The 16,594-nt window shown below is 35.6% G+C and overlaps 1 protein-coding gene across 7 annotated transcripts in view; it reads left to right on the top strand.

Moving 5' to 3' along the window:
- Mdm4 (MDM4 regulator of p53) overlaps positions 1 to 16,594 on the top strand; it is a 34,624-nt gene that overhangs the window by 3,733 nt on the left and 14,297 nt on the right. Inside the window, exons 2-8 of one of the 7 annotated variants that reach the window (XM_076832413.1) lie at positions 3,317 to 3,368; positions 5,129 to 5,239; positions 5,482 to 5,556; positions 7,860 to 7,993; positions 9,737 to 9,792; positions 14,308 to 14,375; positions 15,273 to 15,372. In XM_076832413.1, the coding sequence (XP_076688528.1) occupies positions 5,162 to 5,239; positions 5,482 to 5,556; positions 7,860 to 7,993; positions 9,737 to 9,792; positions 14,308 to 14,375; positions 15,273 to 15,372 (511 nt within the window). In that variant the 5' untranslated portion in view covers positions 3,317 to 3,368; positions 5,129 to 5,161. The remainder of the gene's footprint in view (positions 1 to 3,316; positions 3,369 to 5,128; positions 5,240 to 5,481; positions 5,557 to 7,859; positions 7,994 to 9,736; positions 9,793 to 14,307; positions 14,376 to 15,272; positions 15,373 to 16,594) is intronic. The other 6 variants (XR_013088492.1, XM_076832415.1, XM_076832412.1 and 3 more) reach the window with 6 other exon arrangements.

Genomic DNA, 16,594 nt, shown 5'->3' with positions numbered 1-16,594 from the left:
TCATGTACCTACAAATTCTCACAAAATAAAGACTGGAAAAAAGGTCAAATATTGAAACTTGTATAACCTCCTGAGCTACAGAAGGCATTGGGTTTTGGGGGTTCTAGGGTTGATGGCCACAAGCGTTATGGGAGAATGAGGGAAGGAATTGTATGGTGAATAAAGGTTGTCTTGTTATGCAGATAAAGTCTCTTGGGTAATAAAAGTCTCATCAGCCATTTTCCTGATACAGATTCTTTACTGATTGTAGATTTCCTTTCTAGATGTTTCTTTTACAAAAGGACAGTTTTTAAGAGCTACTCTTATATTTGCATTTTCTCAGAAACACTTCCTCAAAAAGGTTCTTATATTCATTATCTTTTTAATGGGACAACACTTTCTACCAGGTGTTAATGTAAGAAACCCTCACTGTGGTTTAAATTCTTCAAAACTGCCAAGAAGTCATTTTCTGTTCCCATCTCTATGCTGAACGAGCGTGACTGCTGGCTCCCTTCCCCAAAGTCGTACCTGGAAGAACTATAAAAGGAAAATATTGTGAGAAGTAATGGGTGATGGGGATCTTTTTGAACTGATGGGAGAAGAGAGGACTGTCTTGAAATAAGTGTCAGGCATGGCTGTGTAAGAATACAACAGTAGGGAAAAGGAACTGTTGGAAAACTGCTCCTATTTCTTTCCTGCGTTGTTACCTTGGAGTTTACCTTTTTCCACACCTGTGACAGAGATTTCTAGTTCACTTCCCCTCAAGTACCATGCTTGGTACCCATGCTTGTGAGGAGTTGAGAAAAACAAACTGGGAGTCAGGTGGTGACAAAGACTTTAGGCAGTCTCTGTCCCTTATCCTTAGGTCTTGGTAAATCTCTATCATCATGTTTCTGTCCTTGGGGAACAAAGAGTGAAACCCTGATCTGAGGAGTGATTTTGTAGATTCTGGTTTGGAGTGGAGCTTTCTACTGGAGCCCTCATTTCTTTCTCCAGCTTACAGGGGCTGATGGGCTGGAGTCTGGATTTCCCCCATATGCTTCACTTGTGGGAGTACCTGATCAGATCTCCCCAGAAAAATACAGTTGAAGGACACAAATACTTTAATTGAAACTATATAGGCTTAATTGGAACAGAAACGTGAGGACAGATTGACCAACAATTTAAAGTTAGCTACTGATAATCATCCTAGAAGAAATGAAGGGAGATGTTAACAATTTGAAATAAGAATTCACAGGGACTGGGAGAACCAAACAAATAGTAGGTATGAAGAATACAATGGTTATATTATACATGGGAAGCATAACAGAATGGTACAACCTTACAATAAGGAAAAAGACACAGAAAAAGCAAGGAGAAAAGTAGAGTAAATGTAGAGATGCATCTGATTTAATAGAAGTTTTAGAGAAATAAAAGGGAGGAAATGCTTGAAGAAATAATGGAGTAATTCTCCTTCAGTTACAAAGACCTCTGCTTGAGATTCTCTAGAATGCTAAAGGTGAGAAATCAGGAAAACTTATTCCTAGGTGAGTCAAATTAAGTCCTAGCTTAATAGTCAAATTAAGAAGATCAAAGCAAAAGAAAAATACTAGGATCTCAGAACAGATCATTTAAAGGGAGCAAATAAAAATTTCCTGCAGTATCACTAGATGCAAGAAAACAAAAGAGTTTTCAGAGTATTGAAGCCACCTAGAATTTTATAGCCAAGCACATTTATTTAAATAGGACATGAAGTATGATCATATGCCAGGCATGATGGCGCATAATGCCTGTAAATCCCAGCAACTTTGGAGACTGAGGCAGGAAGATCCTGAGTTAAGAGTCAGCCTCAACAACTCAGCAGGGCCCTGCCTCAAAAAGGGCTGTGAATGTTGCTCAGTGGTTAAGTGCCCTTGGGTGCAAAATCCCATTAAAAAAAAAAAAACAAAAAAACTCAGGCTATGAGGTCTTGTAAACTCTGCCAGCTATATTAAAGGATCTGGTACATATATTAATGAGCAAATAGATATAAATTTCTGCCCACTTAGAGTTTATGTTCTTAATAATATATTAATATGTATAGTTTATAGTTTGTAATAAGGATGGTGGAGAAAAATAAAGCAGGAAAGGAGACAGTAATACAGGGGGTTGGGAGTTGCACTTATTAAAAATGGTTGGTCACTGGGAGACTTCAGGGACAGACTGATGGACAGACTGACGCTTAAGTGAAGACAAAAGGATAGGAACTAAAGGACAGGGAAGCAGAAAACTTTAAAGAGGAGTGATATTATGCGCATGTGCATGTGTTGTATGTGTGTGTACATTTTTTAAAAATTTAACCTGAGTTTCCTGGCATGCAGTTTCAGGAGTACTTGAAATCTCCAAAGTGATAAATGCCTTTTGTATGCTAATGAGTTGACTGGTGGCTGGCAGCCCCTAGGTAGCTATGAGATGGGGGCTGGTCACCAGAAAATCCAAGGTAGGATTACTGTTGGGACTTTCAGCCCTACCTTTGGGGGAGGGGAGAAAGGCTGAAGGTTAAATTGATCTTCAGTGGCCCTTGATGCCTATGATATGCAAATCAGTCTATGTAATGAAACCTACATAAAAGCCCAAAAGGACAGAATTTTGATAGCTGAGGTTTTTGGAGGGTTGTTTGCCCAGAAAAGGTCTTGGAATGTTCTTACTCCTTCCCACATACCTTGCCCTGTGCTTCCCATTTGGTGCTCATCGATATCCTTTATAATAAATTAGATGTGGTTTCCATAACAAATTAATTGGTTCTGAGGAGGGGGTTGTGGGAATCCTGATTTGTAGCCATTCAGTTGGAAGCACAGGTAAAACAAGCTGCAGCTTTAGCATTGGCATTGGGGTGCAGTCTGGGATTGATCATTCAATCTGTAGCATTGAAGCCAGATTTAAAATTAGGTAGTCAGTGTAGGTAAATCGAGTCTAATATTGAGTGAAATCTAAATGGAGGCCATGTTGAGAATGAATTCCAGAAAAGTTGAGCAACTCTCCTGGAATGTTAATGAAGTCCTGGAAAAATCCCAAGGCCAAAGTCCATCCCAAAGAAATGTTAATGAACAGCCCCAGCAGATTTAAAGGTAGTCCATCCCAGAGAAATGTTAATGAATAGCAAACTTGAAGATGCTGACTCGGAAGTGCCCATCTGTGTCCCACTCCTCAGGCCTTCCCACCTACATTCCATCACTGAAAGAAACTATAAAATGGAGAGACAGCTGCACTTCCATCTTTTGGGAGAAGTCTTTTCTGCTGTCCTTTAATAAACTTCTAATTTCTACTTTGACCTTGCCTCGGCATGCTTCTCTGGTGTCATTCTTCAACATTGGGGAAGCAAGGACTCGTCACCGGTCAACAGCGGTAACAGCATCTGACACTATCTTCAGGTAAAATTAGAGGATACCCAGCTGTGTCTGCTGCAGAATTGGTTGGTTACTGATGGGCCCAAATGCTCTTAATTGGTTGACCATAGGTCACAGAAGTCTGTGTGGATTGTTGAGTGAGAGTATATGAGAAACAGTTTGTTATTCATGTATTCTCTCCTGATACAATTAAGAGAGTTGGGTTATATTAATGTAGTAATAACAAGTAGTGAGAAGTGATTAGATTTCGGACATAATCTGAAGATGCAGCTTAAGAATTTATTTATGGACTGGGTGTGGAGTGAAAGAGGAGTCAAGGGTGGCTTCATGAGTTAGTGACCTGAACAACTGGAAGGCTGGAATAGCCATTTACTGAGAGGGGGAAGACTGCAGAACTGGCAGGTTTGAGGAGATCAAGTGATTTTTATATTTGTAGGGTTTGAAGTACAAATTAAAAGCCAGTTTTAAAAGATTTAAGGATTTAAGTTGTGTTTATATCCTCTTTGACTCCCTTTTATAACAAGGGAAGCTAATGGGGCAGAGAGGAATTACTTTGTTATAGTTTAGCTTTCTCTGAAGAATAAGGGATTTTGTTAGCTTCAGCCAGTGCATTTGTTTGTTTTTCTAAGTTCCTTTCACCCTTTTCCCCATGTGACTTGTAAGTCACAAATTTCACTGAGTTCCATCTATTTTTAAAAACCTGAAGGTAAACTCAAGCAGTTAATTTAAATATTTATTTTCCTTCTGTATAGTTTTTTTTTTTAAGAAGTAGAGAGTGAACAATTTTCAATTTTCTTTCAATTCATGCTGCATTTTTCTCTGATGATATATGTCCATCTTGGTTTGACCCATTTTTAGTTTTTTTTTTTCGTTGCCAGTGAACTTTTTTTTATAACGGTGCTGAGAATCGAACCCAGAGCCTCACACGTGGTAGGCAAGTGCCCTACCACTGAGCCACAACCCCAGCCCAGTTTAACCCATTTTTTAAGTGTCTAGTGGCTGTGCTCCTTTTAGGTTTGGTGCATTCAGAAGTTTTTTTTTTTTTTTTTTTGGTAGTGCTGGGGATCAAACCCAGGGTTTTGTGCATGGAGGCAAGCACACCACTAACTGAGCTATATCCTCAACCCTCAGAAGCTGATACTGAAAATGTTGACTCTCACTTTATTCAGTGAGACATGTTCCAACATGTTGCTGAGATTTTCCTTGAAATGCTTGGAATCTTTGCAATTCTCCAGCTTTACATCTGTCTTCCAGAGAGGGTCTTCACATCACCAGGAGATAGGAACTTGAAATCCTTTGAGGAAGTAATGATTGTAAATGACTTTCAGCTAAAACAATTTACTCATTTACATCAGTATGGAGGTTGGAGCATGCCCAAACCTGTTTCTTTTTCATGCTTCACCTGAAGACATAGATGGTTTTTAGTCTCAGTTAAACTTTTTAAGTTTTTGCAGGATCTGAACTAGAAAATGATTGGAAGATACGGAGAACCTCAGCATGAGTAAATTACATTTATGTAGAATGCTCTGATAGATATCTGTGTTACATGTGTCTTTTTAAAAAAATATTTTTTAGTTATAGGTGGACACAATATTTTATTATTATTATTTTAATTTTTTATGTTGTGCTGAGGATCGCACACAGTGCCTCAGGCATGCTAGGCAAGTGCTATACCTCTGAGCCACAACCCCAGCCCTACATGTGTCTTTTTATTTACTTTCTTTGACTTTTTTTATTTTTTTAGTGCTAAAGACACAGTTTTCTATATATACATTTCCTTTTAGTTTTATCAACAGACTGCAGTTTCTTCAGTCAAAATGACATCATATTCCACCTCTGCCCAGTGTTCAACATCTGATAGTGTTTGCAGGATCTCTCCAGAACGAGTCAATAAGGTGAGTCATTATTGGGCATTCCTGTTCTTTTTTAAATTTTTAGGAAATTGAATTGAAGAACAAACATAGCTGCATTCACTGATTAGGATTTATACAGAGCAGATTGTACATTATTAAGTGATAAGTGTCTTCCAGAGTTTGTTTAAAAAAAGAAAGTATTTAAAGAAATTTGCTTGTTCCGTAGGATTTGAGACCAATATAATTGAAATGTAAATAGCAAATTTATTTCATGTTTACATCAGGTACGACCAAAATTGCCACTTTTGAAGATTTTGCAGGCAGCAGGTGCAGAAGGTGAAATGTTCACTGTTAAAGAGGTAAGACATCAATGAAAATTCTCAGTTTTTAAGAACAGTTGAATAGGAGCATCCAGTAAATAGTTCTGAAATCAGAGATAACAAAGAGAGTTCTACTCTGAGGTACCAGAGGGAGGTGATTTTTGCTATTTTGTCTTTAAGACTATTAAGTTGAACTTCATATTTTCTTCAGAATTCATTTTGAAGTATCTTTTAAATATAAGATTAACCATGAATTCATTGATCTCAGAGTTAATAAGCAAAACATGTACAGATTTAAGAAAATGACACTATGATTTACAAGATATGCTGCTAAGCAGGAATTTATAGTAGTGTTTCATTATAAGTGTGTCAGATACTCTTCTGAGAACTGAGTTATTTTAAACATTTATGCATTTAAATAACTTATTTAGTTTCTGAATTTTTTTTTTTAAGAAACAAAGACAAATTGAATTCCTTAAGTGGAAAAGACCCAATATTAAAATGTTTATCTGTTGGAACTGTTTGCATTTAGAAGGGTAGATATCTGACTTTTCCTAAAGAGAGGAAATAAAATTATGAAGTGTGGTTTTTTTTCCTTGAAAAACTCCATATCTGTTAGTAATGCTGTGCTCCTGAGTTATAATATGCCTCTCAAAGAAATGAATCTGGAGGCATTTCAGATCTTTATATAATATGTGAATTTGTATCTTTAGAATCCTTATATGTAAGACTCCTGTTACTAAAGTCTGAATTTTTTTTATATCATTAAAGTTGTTATGCTGAGTTATGCCATCTTCTTTATTTTTGAAGCAGATTTGCCTATGTTTATATGATAAGCTTTTATGAACCATGACCCTATCTTGATCCTAAAGGGGAATTCTCTGATTTTTTATTATTAAATCATGTTTCTCAATGTGTATGTTGAGGCAGATGATTTAATGAGAGTATTATATATAAATTCAGAGTAGTGTTTTAGGAAATCCTGTTTATATACTTAGGTTAGTTTATTTTTTCGGAAAGTTGGATGGATATAAAGAACTTCCTCCTGTTTCTTCGAGTAGGTGCTTTTCTCCATCTTATTTTCCCATAATAGATTAGATATGAGATCTCAGTTAATCCATTAATATGTATTTGGGGATGTTATTAGGAGCATCATTACTTCAATATAGTAAGGATTATGTTAGAAAAGTTCTATACAGATATTTAATAATTCCTAAGAAGTTGGAATCTAAAGATAGCTGGGCTGGGGATATAGTTCAGTTGGTAGAGTGCTTGCCTCGCATGCACAAGGCCCTGGGTTCAATCCCCAATACCACATAAAAAAATAAAAAATAAGAAATAAAGATTTTTTTAGTTTGTGATCTATGACAACCAATTATTAAGTTAAAAAATTTTTTTTCAAGTTTGCTACCTTTAGAAAACATTTATTTTCAATAAGTTTCATTAGTTTTATGCTAAAATGCAGACAGGTCCATTGACAAAATGTTCCAACCTGGATGATATAATAAAAGTTATAGGAAATGCTTCATCTGCATTTTAAAATATAATGTTCAGGTTTTTGAATCATGAACTTGTTCTTTTCCATTTTGTGAATTCTGTGGGGGAAAAAAAACTCAGACATAAGTATTTATTTGTTAAATACCTAGATTTTATTTTGTGCAGATAATTGCTTATTAGCTTCTTAAACACTGTACATGTGCCAGAAAGAAAAAAGTGAGCTTAGCAGAAGCCTAGTTGTTTATATGCCCCTGGGATTTAGGAAATATTTTTATGATCCAGGCAGATTTAAAGCTTATTGCTTTTAATAATAGAACAGACATTTTCATTTGAACTAGTGAGAACATTTTTGAGGGGATATTAAGTAGATTCATCACTTTTCTCACTGTTGGATGAGCACATTTCTTTTTTTTTTTTTTTTAAAGAATACAAATCCTAGTGTATTCTTTTTTTTTTTTTTTAAGAGAGAGAATTTAATATTTATTTTTTAGTTGTCAGCAGACACAACATCTTTATTTGTATGTGGTGCTGAGGATCGAACCCAGCACCGCGCGCATGCCGGGCGAGCGCGCTCTGCTTGAGCCACATCCCCAGCCCTGGATGAGCACATTTCTGTGCTAAAAAGTCTGAGTCTGTTGATGGCCAGAAAGATAATGAGTGGATGTACTTAGTAGTTGGGAACAACTATCCTGTTGTAGGACCCCTTTTATATTGCCAGTGTACAAGCACTGACAATCTTATAAATGTGTTCTCTTTCTCTAGCATACTTCCTTATCTACTTTTTATAATTTTTGTTTTAGATAGTAGTCCAGCAGATTCTTTCATGTTATTTTATTCCCACGCAGGTAATGCACTATCTAGGCCAGTATATAATGGTGAAGCAGCTTTATGATCAACAGGAGCAGCATATGGTTTATTGTGGTGGAGATCTTTTGGGAGAACTACTGGGACGTCAGAGCTTCTCCGTGAAAGATCCAAGGTAGAAAGAGTTAGGGATTGTGTATCTTTTTTGAGTGCTTATTAATCTTCTTGGGTTATTGATGATTAATTCGTTTACTCAACAGATATTTAGGGGTTGGCATACGTTTGCTAGGCACTGGGAATATAGTAGTGAGCAACACAGTCTTGATTTTTAGAGCTTTAAAAATAAATGGTCTTTCCCATTTTAATCAAATAATCACACTAATATGTGGTAAAATTACATTACAGATACGCTATAGAAAGAAGTACATAAAGTTAGGAGTGGGTGGAATTTTAGAATATTATTGTTTCCCTGAGGAAGTGAAATTTAAGCTGAGAACTAAACAACACAGAGGGGATAGTTGAAGGAGAGCTTCAGATTGGATATCATGCAGGTAGGAGATAGTTTGATGTAGCTAGTTTAGGATTTTGTGAAGTAATTATTAGAAATAGAAGGAAAGATCAAAGATGAAAAATAGGAGCAGATCAAAAAAATGTAGAATTGCAGGACAATTTGAGGTTGTTGGTGAGCCTAGGCAGAATCATAGTAGAGATAAGATGATCTTTGTGTGACTTTCTCCTCTTGCATGGGGTGTATTGCATTAGGTCAAGCTGGTCAGTCATTGAGAAACCATTGTTCACTTTTCTTTGTAGCTTAGTAAAGACTACTTTCTTCTAGCTCATTTTCTTAAGTTAGTAAAGTAAGACTTTTCTCCACCTTCACCCCTCAATTAAAATGAAGGAAATATTCCAACTTGGGTAATTGTTAGCTAATGACATAAAATGTAAGCAAGTGTTTTTTGTTTGTGTTTTGTTTTTGTCTTTTAAGCCAGGGTCACTTTACCACTAAGCTACATCCCCAGTCTTTATAATTTTTTATTTTGAGACAGGGTCTTGCTTAGGGCTTTGCTAAGTTGCTGAGGCTGGCCTTAGACTTGTAATCCTCCTGCCTCGGCCTCAGGTATGCGCCACTGTAACTGGAAACTAATCACTTTTTTTTAAACCAAAAACTAATCAGTTTTTTGATACTGGGGTGGGGATTGAATCCAGGGGCACTTAACCACTGAGCTACATCCCCAGCCCCCCACCCCCTCCTTTTTTTTTTCAAATTTAGAGACAGGGTCTTACTGAATTGCTTACATTCTTGCCAAAATTGCGGAGGCTGGCTTTGAACTTGGAATCTTCCTGCCTCAGCCTCCTGAGTTGCTGGGATTACAGGTGTGGGCCAGAGTGCCCAGCCCTAATCAGTTTTTTAATGGGGGCAAAGTAGTCACAAGAACCTGGACATTTATATCTTAACATCTATTATAGCTTATTTATTTATTTATTTAAAATATTTTTAGTTGTAGATGAACACAATACCTTTATTTTTATGTGATGCTGAGGCTCAAACCCAGTGCCTGACACATGCTAGGCAAGTGCTCTAACCACAGCTGCAACCCCAGACCTTAAGAGTGATTTTTTTTTTTTTTTTAAATAAAGCAGTTCTGGGGAAAGAATTCTCTTTCTCTATACTTAATAGGGAAAGTTGGGGGGATGACATATCAGAGATAATGTGTTATATAATGGAAAACCACTGAAATGGGTTTTTTTTTTTTTTTTTAGTTTTAGATGACACAATACCTTTACTTATTTATTTGAACCCATTGCCTCATATATTCAAGGCAAGCACTCTGCCACTGAGCCACAGTCCCAGCCCATGACCAGTATCTTAACAGTGGCATTTAGAGTTATTAATTTTTTTATTTTATCTCTTTTACAGCCCTCTCTATGATATGCTAAGAAAGAATCTTGTCACTTTAACCACTGCTACTACAGGTATGTCACATATTTCTTCAGTCTATATTATAGCTTTGAGTTCAAAGGGGCAAGCAAGAGGATGGAAATAGAAATGGAATGCAGTCTTTTGTATGACTGGGGATACTGTCTGTCTTACAGAATGTTATTATTTAACTTTTCACTATGAAAAATTTCAAACATACTGAGAATTAGGCAGATGCCTACATAGACTTGGCAGTTATTAACATGTTGTCATGCGTGCTACAATTTAGACATAACTTAAAAATCTCTAACAGATAAGGACATTTTTCCTTCAAACATACATCCATCATTATTATACGCAACAAAATTAATAATTATTCCATAATCCTATTTAATATGCTAGTTATTGTTTTATTTTCACCATTATCTCAAAATTTTACAGTTTTAAAAATTTAATTTTATTTTCATTAGGGATCAAACCCACAGCCTCACAACCCTGCTAAGCAAACTTATCTTTTATTTTTGGCTTGTTCAAATCAGGATTCAAACAAAGTCCACACATTGCATTTGGTTGATACATCTCATATTTCTTTAATCTGTAAAACTTAATCCTCCTTTTTTTGTGTGTTTGGTTTGGTTTTAATTAATACTTTTATTTAATCACAACTTTTTAAAAAATTTACATTTTCATGAGATACAATTATACATAATTGATTTGTGGTGTGTAATATATTTTGTCACATGTATACAATATGCAATGATCAAATCAGTACATATTACCTCAAACATTTATCATTTCTTTGTGTTGGAAGTATTAAAAAATCCTCTCCTGTTTTTGAAATACATAATAAATTATTAACTATAGACACTCTACTGTGGTATAGAACACTTGTTTTGTTTCCATGTCATTGATTTATTAAAGAAATGGATCATTTATCCTGTAGAATTTCCTATACTCAGGAGTTGGAGATTGTATCCTTGTGATTGTTTAACTTGTTTCTTCAGCCTTTCTATTTTTCCTATGCTAGTAGTGCTTGAATACATTCAAGTTTAAGTTTTTTTGTCAAGAGTTCTTCCTAGGTGGTGCTTTGTACTGTCGTCTGATTACATCAGTCATGTAAGGTCTGTGGGGCTTAGGTGTTGTCAATCTGATCCATTTATTATAAAGGTCCCCTAAAACCATTCACCTAATGATTTGAGTAATCTGTTTTCTGAATGCCAGTTTGTCTAAGCCTTTGCTTGATTCTAGACCTTTTAAATACAGTCCTTTGAATTTATTAGGTATGTTCAGGAAACTGGCCTTGGAATCTGAAAACCCCAAAGTAGTGGTATGATAGACATGGGTGAATAAACTGGATACAGCTGAAATGTAACACTGTCATTTCCAAATAATGACAGTTCCTCCCCTCCACTCCTATATGAAGCCATTTTGTGAGTTTAAATTAGATTGTAGGTAGCATTGTTCTTTGAAGAAAGCTCAAAATAATCTCTTTAAATTGGCTATGTTTGCTAAAGTAAATAGATTGGAAAGAATCAATTTCTAATATTGATTTATGCTTTAAAGTTAGGAAAAGAGGTTTTGCTCTCATTGCAACATGATTTTGAACTTATATTATGACTTTTGAAGCCTGTTTGTTTCATTGAGCCATTTGCTCACTTCACCCATTTAGAGATGTAGCTCTAAGTTTCTGAGAAGTCTTGCAAATGATGGCAACTTTATTGAATATCAGCGATTTGTGAATCATACGGCTTTCTTGTCATAGTCATTAATGGCTGGAAGTATATAGAAAAATTTTTTAAATTGCTGATCTACTTTTTTAGTAATTTTTTTTCCTCATTGATCTAAGTCTGAAATATGGAGTGAGTAAAATTTCACCTTTTCTCCCCTCTCAATTTTTTTGGTACTTTCTCTGCAGAATTTAATATGTCATATATCATAAAGAACATTTCTATAGCAAACACTTCAATTTATGTAACAACCCTGTGAGAAGGGTCTAGAATTAAAGAAACAGGTTTTGTTTTTTTGTGTGTCTGTGTAGAATGAGTGATTTGCTCAATATTAGACATTACTGGTAAATAATAGAGCAGAGATTTCTGACAGGCCAGTTCTTTCTCTGCCCATTATGCCACATATTGATGTCTCTTTAACCCTTGCCTCTAACAATTTGACCCTCCACCCATTTTTTTGGACACATTTTTTCCCCCTGAACATTAATTTAAAACACTTTTATTCGTTACTTAACTTGTCATTTTGAAAAAATTTCAGACTTTAACATTTGCAAAAGTATGATACAGAGTTGTCATTACTCCCAGATTGTCTAACATTGTCTATAAAACCATCATGCAATAATAAAAACCTGGAAATTGCACATCATTTTTTTTTTAAAGTTGTAGACGGACACAGTACCTTTATTTTTTTCAATGTGGTGCTGAGGATTGAACCCAGTGCCTCAGATATGCGAGGCAAGCACTACCACTGAGCTACAACCTTAGCCCCCCCCCCATCATTTTGATTGATTATCTTCTCTGATTATCTCTTGCGTTCGTTCTTGTCATTGGCCATCTCCATTAATTTTCATAAATTGAATTGCATGTGTTTTACTTGAAAGGACAAATCAGAATGCTTGTCATATAACTATTTTACACATTTGCAAGTGGGTTGGGTTAGACCTTTTTTTTAAAAAATAAATAATTATTATTTTGGGGGTTGTCAATGGACTTTATTTATTTATATGCAGTGCTGAGACTCGAACCAGTGTCTCACACATGCTAGGCAAGTGCTCTACTACTGAGCCACAACCCCAGCCCTAGACCTTTATTTTGAAAATGCCACCTTTTAAAGCAATTTTTTTTTTTTTTTTTTTTTTGTTGGTGGACCTTTATTTTGTTTATTTGTATATGTGAATCTAACCTAGTGCCTCTCACATGCTAGGCAAGTGCTCTGTCACTGAACTACAACCCCAACCCTGTGAAGGTGGTTCTTTTTAAATCATTTAAGTTTCCCCAAGTATTCTAACACAATGAAATAGATATGACAAGCTGTGTGTGTGTGTATGATTTATTTTTGTAATACTGGGGATTGAAAACTTTATTTTAAATTTTCTTTTTACATGTGATTTTAAAATTTCTTTTTACACGTGACTTTCCCAGATTTTTTTGTTTGGTTTTTTGCTTCTAGTTGTTTTAGCCTAAGTGACAGTAATATAATAATTGCTTTGTAGGAACTGTTTCGCCTGCATTGTATATGTTAGTCAAACTTCTTGGAGGGCCACTGTAGTCAGAACTTTTAGTATCATCACTTAGCTTATATAAAAATACTTCTAGGAATAATGTTCTTTATATTACAGTTTTGAAGATGTTTGCATTGCACGAAACAACTGAATTGTCAGACCAGTTGTAGAATCTGGATTTTTTTTCCCTCTGGCAGTCTTGATTAGATGAGAATGATATTTTCTGTAAATATCTTATCTCTGGACCTGGTAGTGGCTGATAAAATCTATTGATTTATTTGGATGCATTTCCATTAACTACAGCTTCATATAATGAATGAATCAATCGGGTTACTAAATTTTCTTTTCTGTAGCCAAGGTTTTATCATCTGTTCTGCTTGAAAAATATTTAAGGTCTTTGGAATATATCTCTCTCTTAGGCTAATGGAATATCTAAGAATTTCTCTCATCTAGGATAATCTTTTATTTTTCTTTTCTTTTCTTTTTTTTTTTTTTTTTTTTTTAGTAGCCTTGAGAAAAACTTTTGTCTACTTCATCTCCTTTCTTAGGAAATGTTTGTAATAATTTGGGAAAATTAAGTTTTTGTTAAAAAAATCCAATATATATTCAGGTAATAGAAACTTAAATTATAAATCATCACTGACACTTAGAATATCAGTTTGCTTGAAGATGCTATTGTTTTAAAAGCAAGTGGGAGAAAGTCTACATTTTCAGATTTTATAATCTGACTCTTAAAAAAAACAAATTAAATTTAAAAAAAAACATTTTTATTGCTGTTTGAAGTTAGGCAAATTAGGTAGTAAAGGAAGAGATGATAAAAATACTCTTATTTCTTGATTGGGACTACTTTTCATATAAAAAATTGAAAGCTTGTCATTTTTAGTAATTTTTCACTTCTCCCCATATATATTTTGGTATTATTTTGAATGTGGCCTATCTTGGTCTTTGTTGTTTTTATTTTTCAGTACTGGGGATTAAACCCAGGGCCTCATGCATGCTAGGCCAGTACTCTACCACTGAACTATAGTTTATTGTTTTACACATTTTATTTTGAAGTGAGGTCTCAGGAAGTTGCCTAAGCTGGCCTCAAACTTGCAATTCTCTTGCCTCAGCCTTGCAAGTAGCTGGGATTATAGACCTATACCACCTTGCCAGGCTGGTCTTTGTCATTTTTTATCAATGCTGGTTATTTCTTTCAAATGAGAGCCTTGTCCAGCCAGAACAGTGAAGTATATCTGTAGGGCTCAAACCTGGCTTTAGGGTTGTTTGCTGAGGTCCTTTTTGTGTGGAAAGAATGGTTATTACCAGGGAAGGTTTTCCTTTTGTTTTACTTGCTATCCAGATGCTGCTCAGACTCTCGCTCTCGCACAGGATCACAGTTTGGATATTCCAAGTCAAGACCAACCGAAGGTAAAATCACCACACGGTGACTTCTTTTGTTGTACAGAGTGGCCCCTTCTCTGTACCTGTGGATCTTGGACTCCCAAGGCCTTTCCTCAAATGTGGTAAGAATTTAATAAGAAAGGTCCTTGGGAGTTCACAGACCAGGGACAGAGTGAACCTTCTCTGTTCTGCCCATAACAGAGTTCCAGTCTCTGAATCTTTCTTTGGGATGTAGCACTTCTGATCTTCAGTTCTTCCAGTTGCGTTGTCTTTGGGTTTGTGTGTGCCTGTGCGTTTGTGAAGGATTGTATATGTATGTGTTGGAGAAAACTGCTTTATTAAAAATTTTAACAGGGTTGTTGCAATTAAGTTCATGTTAGGCCATTTCCTAAAGTTTCCTCAAACCTGGGGGAGTTTTAAAATCATTGGTAAATGGTGAGAGTTTCATATAATGTCTGAAATATGCCTAATTTTGTGGTAGGCCTAGTGGCTTTTTTTTTTTAGTTGTAGTTGGACACAATACCTTTATTTATTTATTTTTATGTGTTGCTGAGGATCGAACCCAGGGCCTCGCATGTGCTAAGCGAGCACTCTATCTCTGAGCCACAACCCCAGCCCCTAGGCTAGCAGCTTTATACAGATCATATACTCTTAGATAGTGTATAGGTAAATGCTCTTAAAAAACAGTTTTGACCTTTTTGCAGAGGTCATTGTCCCCCACTCCCAGGTTTGGGATTTTGTATCTTTGCTCAAAATGGGTTGAAGAGAGGTGTTGTGTTGCTTTACTGGATGACTGTTGTGAATTGTAGAGATCTTGTGCATAACCCATTGTGTTGCACACACTGGTGAGCCAGAATGGAACTGCTACATCCCCTGGTCTCAGTCATTTCTACTATACTGATAGACCTCTTTCCCTTCTTTCAGCAAAGTGCAGAGGAAAGTTCTAATTCCAGGAAAAGAACTGAAGAGGGTGATATTCCCGCACTGCCTACCTCAGAGCATAAATGCAGAAATTCTAGAGAAAGTAAGTTTTGGATTAAGACTTCCTTCTCCTGCTCCCCCCCCCCCCACACACACACACACTTTTTTTGTGGAGGGTATTATTTTTTAGAAAAGGTATCTGGATATCTTAAGCACTAGCTGTAATTAGGACCATCATAGAAACTTGAAGATAAGAGAACTCAAAAAAGTAATTCATGTGAACTAGGAGGGGCATATGTCATTTTTCATTCTTTTCTAAAAATCCTTTTCAACCATTGTTAACTTTAAAGGTGATCTAGTGCTCTTTTAGCAACCTGGGATTACTGCAGTAGTGTAAGATCTTCTGTTAGCTAGGATGCCTTGGAGAAAATTAGAAAATAGCTGCTTATTGATTGGTTTGCTACTGATGAATTTTTTGCATACATAAATTCATCTGCCTTGGTAGCTCCTATATATAAAACAGTAAAATAAAAGAATAACAAAATAAAAACCATTAATTCAAGACACAATATGAAGTTTGTGATGGAAATTTGGGAATAGTTTAGGATTGTAAGAGAGATCTATAAATAGGGTGAGGGTTTTTTTTTTTTTTTTTTTTTTTTATGGTATTAGGAATCAAGCCCTGGGCTTCTTCATACATGAAAGGCAAGCATTCTTACCACTGGAGCTAAACCCCAACCCATGGACGGAATTTTTAATGGAAATATTTCCATTTCCTTAACAGTAATAGAGCTTGAATAGATAAGGATACTTATGACTTCATCTCAGAAATTTGACTTCTGACCATTTAATCAACGAATAAATAGAAAGATGCCACCCATATGCCTATGATAAGCAGGGTTGACTTATTTTGTAAGTAGATAAAGGATCAAGAGACTAATTTTTTGCAGAAATTCTTACACCCCTATAGAGCTCAGCACATTTAAGCACCTCGGATTGCCTTTGGCAGGCCCAGTGTATGAGGTAGGTAGAAAAGAATCAGAAAGTAGGCAAAGAGTGAATTAGAACAAAATCCTAGAGGATAGGAAAGAATTTCATGTGATAGCAGCAGATTTACAGTAATAATTGCCTTGATTATAGTTCACATGTACAATACAAGATCTTTTATGTGAAATAAATGGGCCTTAATACTTGTGGTGTTTCTGAATGCTTAATTCCAGTAAGAGTCTACCAATCCAGAAAGGACTTAATGTATGTGTATATTTGACAAAAGTTCACTGTTAATAAATGGTTGTTATCTACAAAAGCATATGAATTATTGAGAA

The sequence above is a fragment of the Callospermophilus lateralis genome, chromosome 13 (assembly GCF_048772815.1).
Source record: "Callospermophilus lateralis isolate mCalLat2 chromosome 13, mCalLat2.hap1, whole genome shotgun sequence".
In the NCBI taxonomy this organism is placed as follows: Eukaryota; Metazoa; Chordata; class Mammalia; order Rodentia; family Sciuridae; genus Callospermophilus; species Callospermophilus lateralis.
This window is presented reverse-complemented; position numbering and strand designations above follow the sequence as displayed.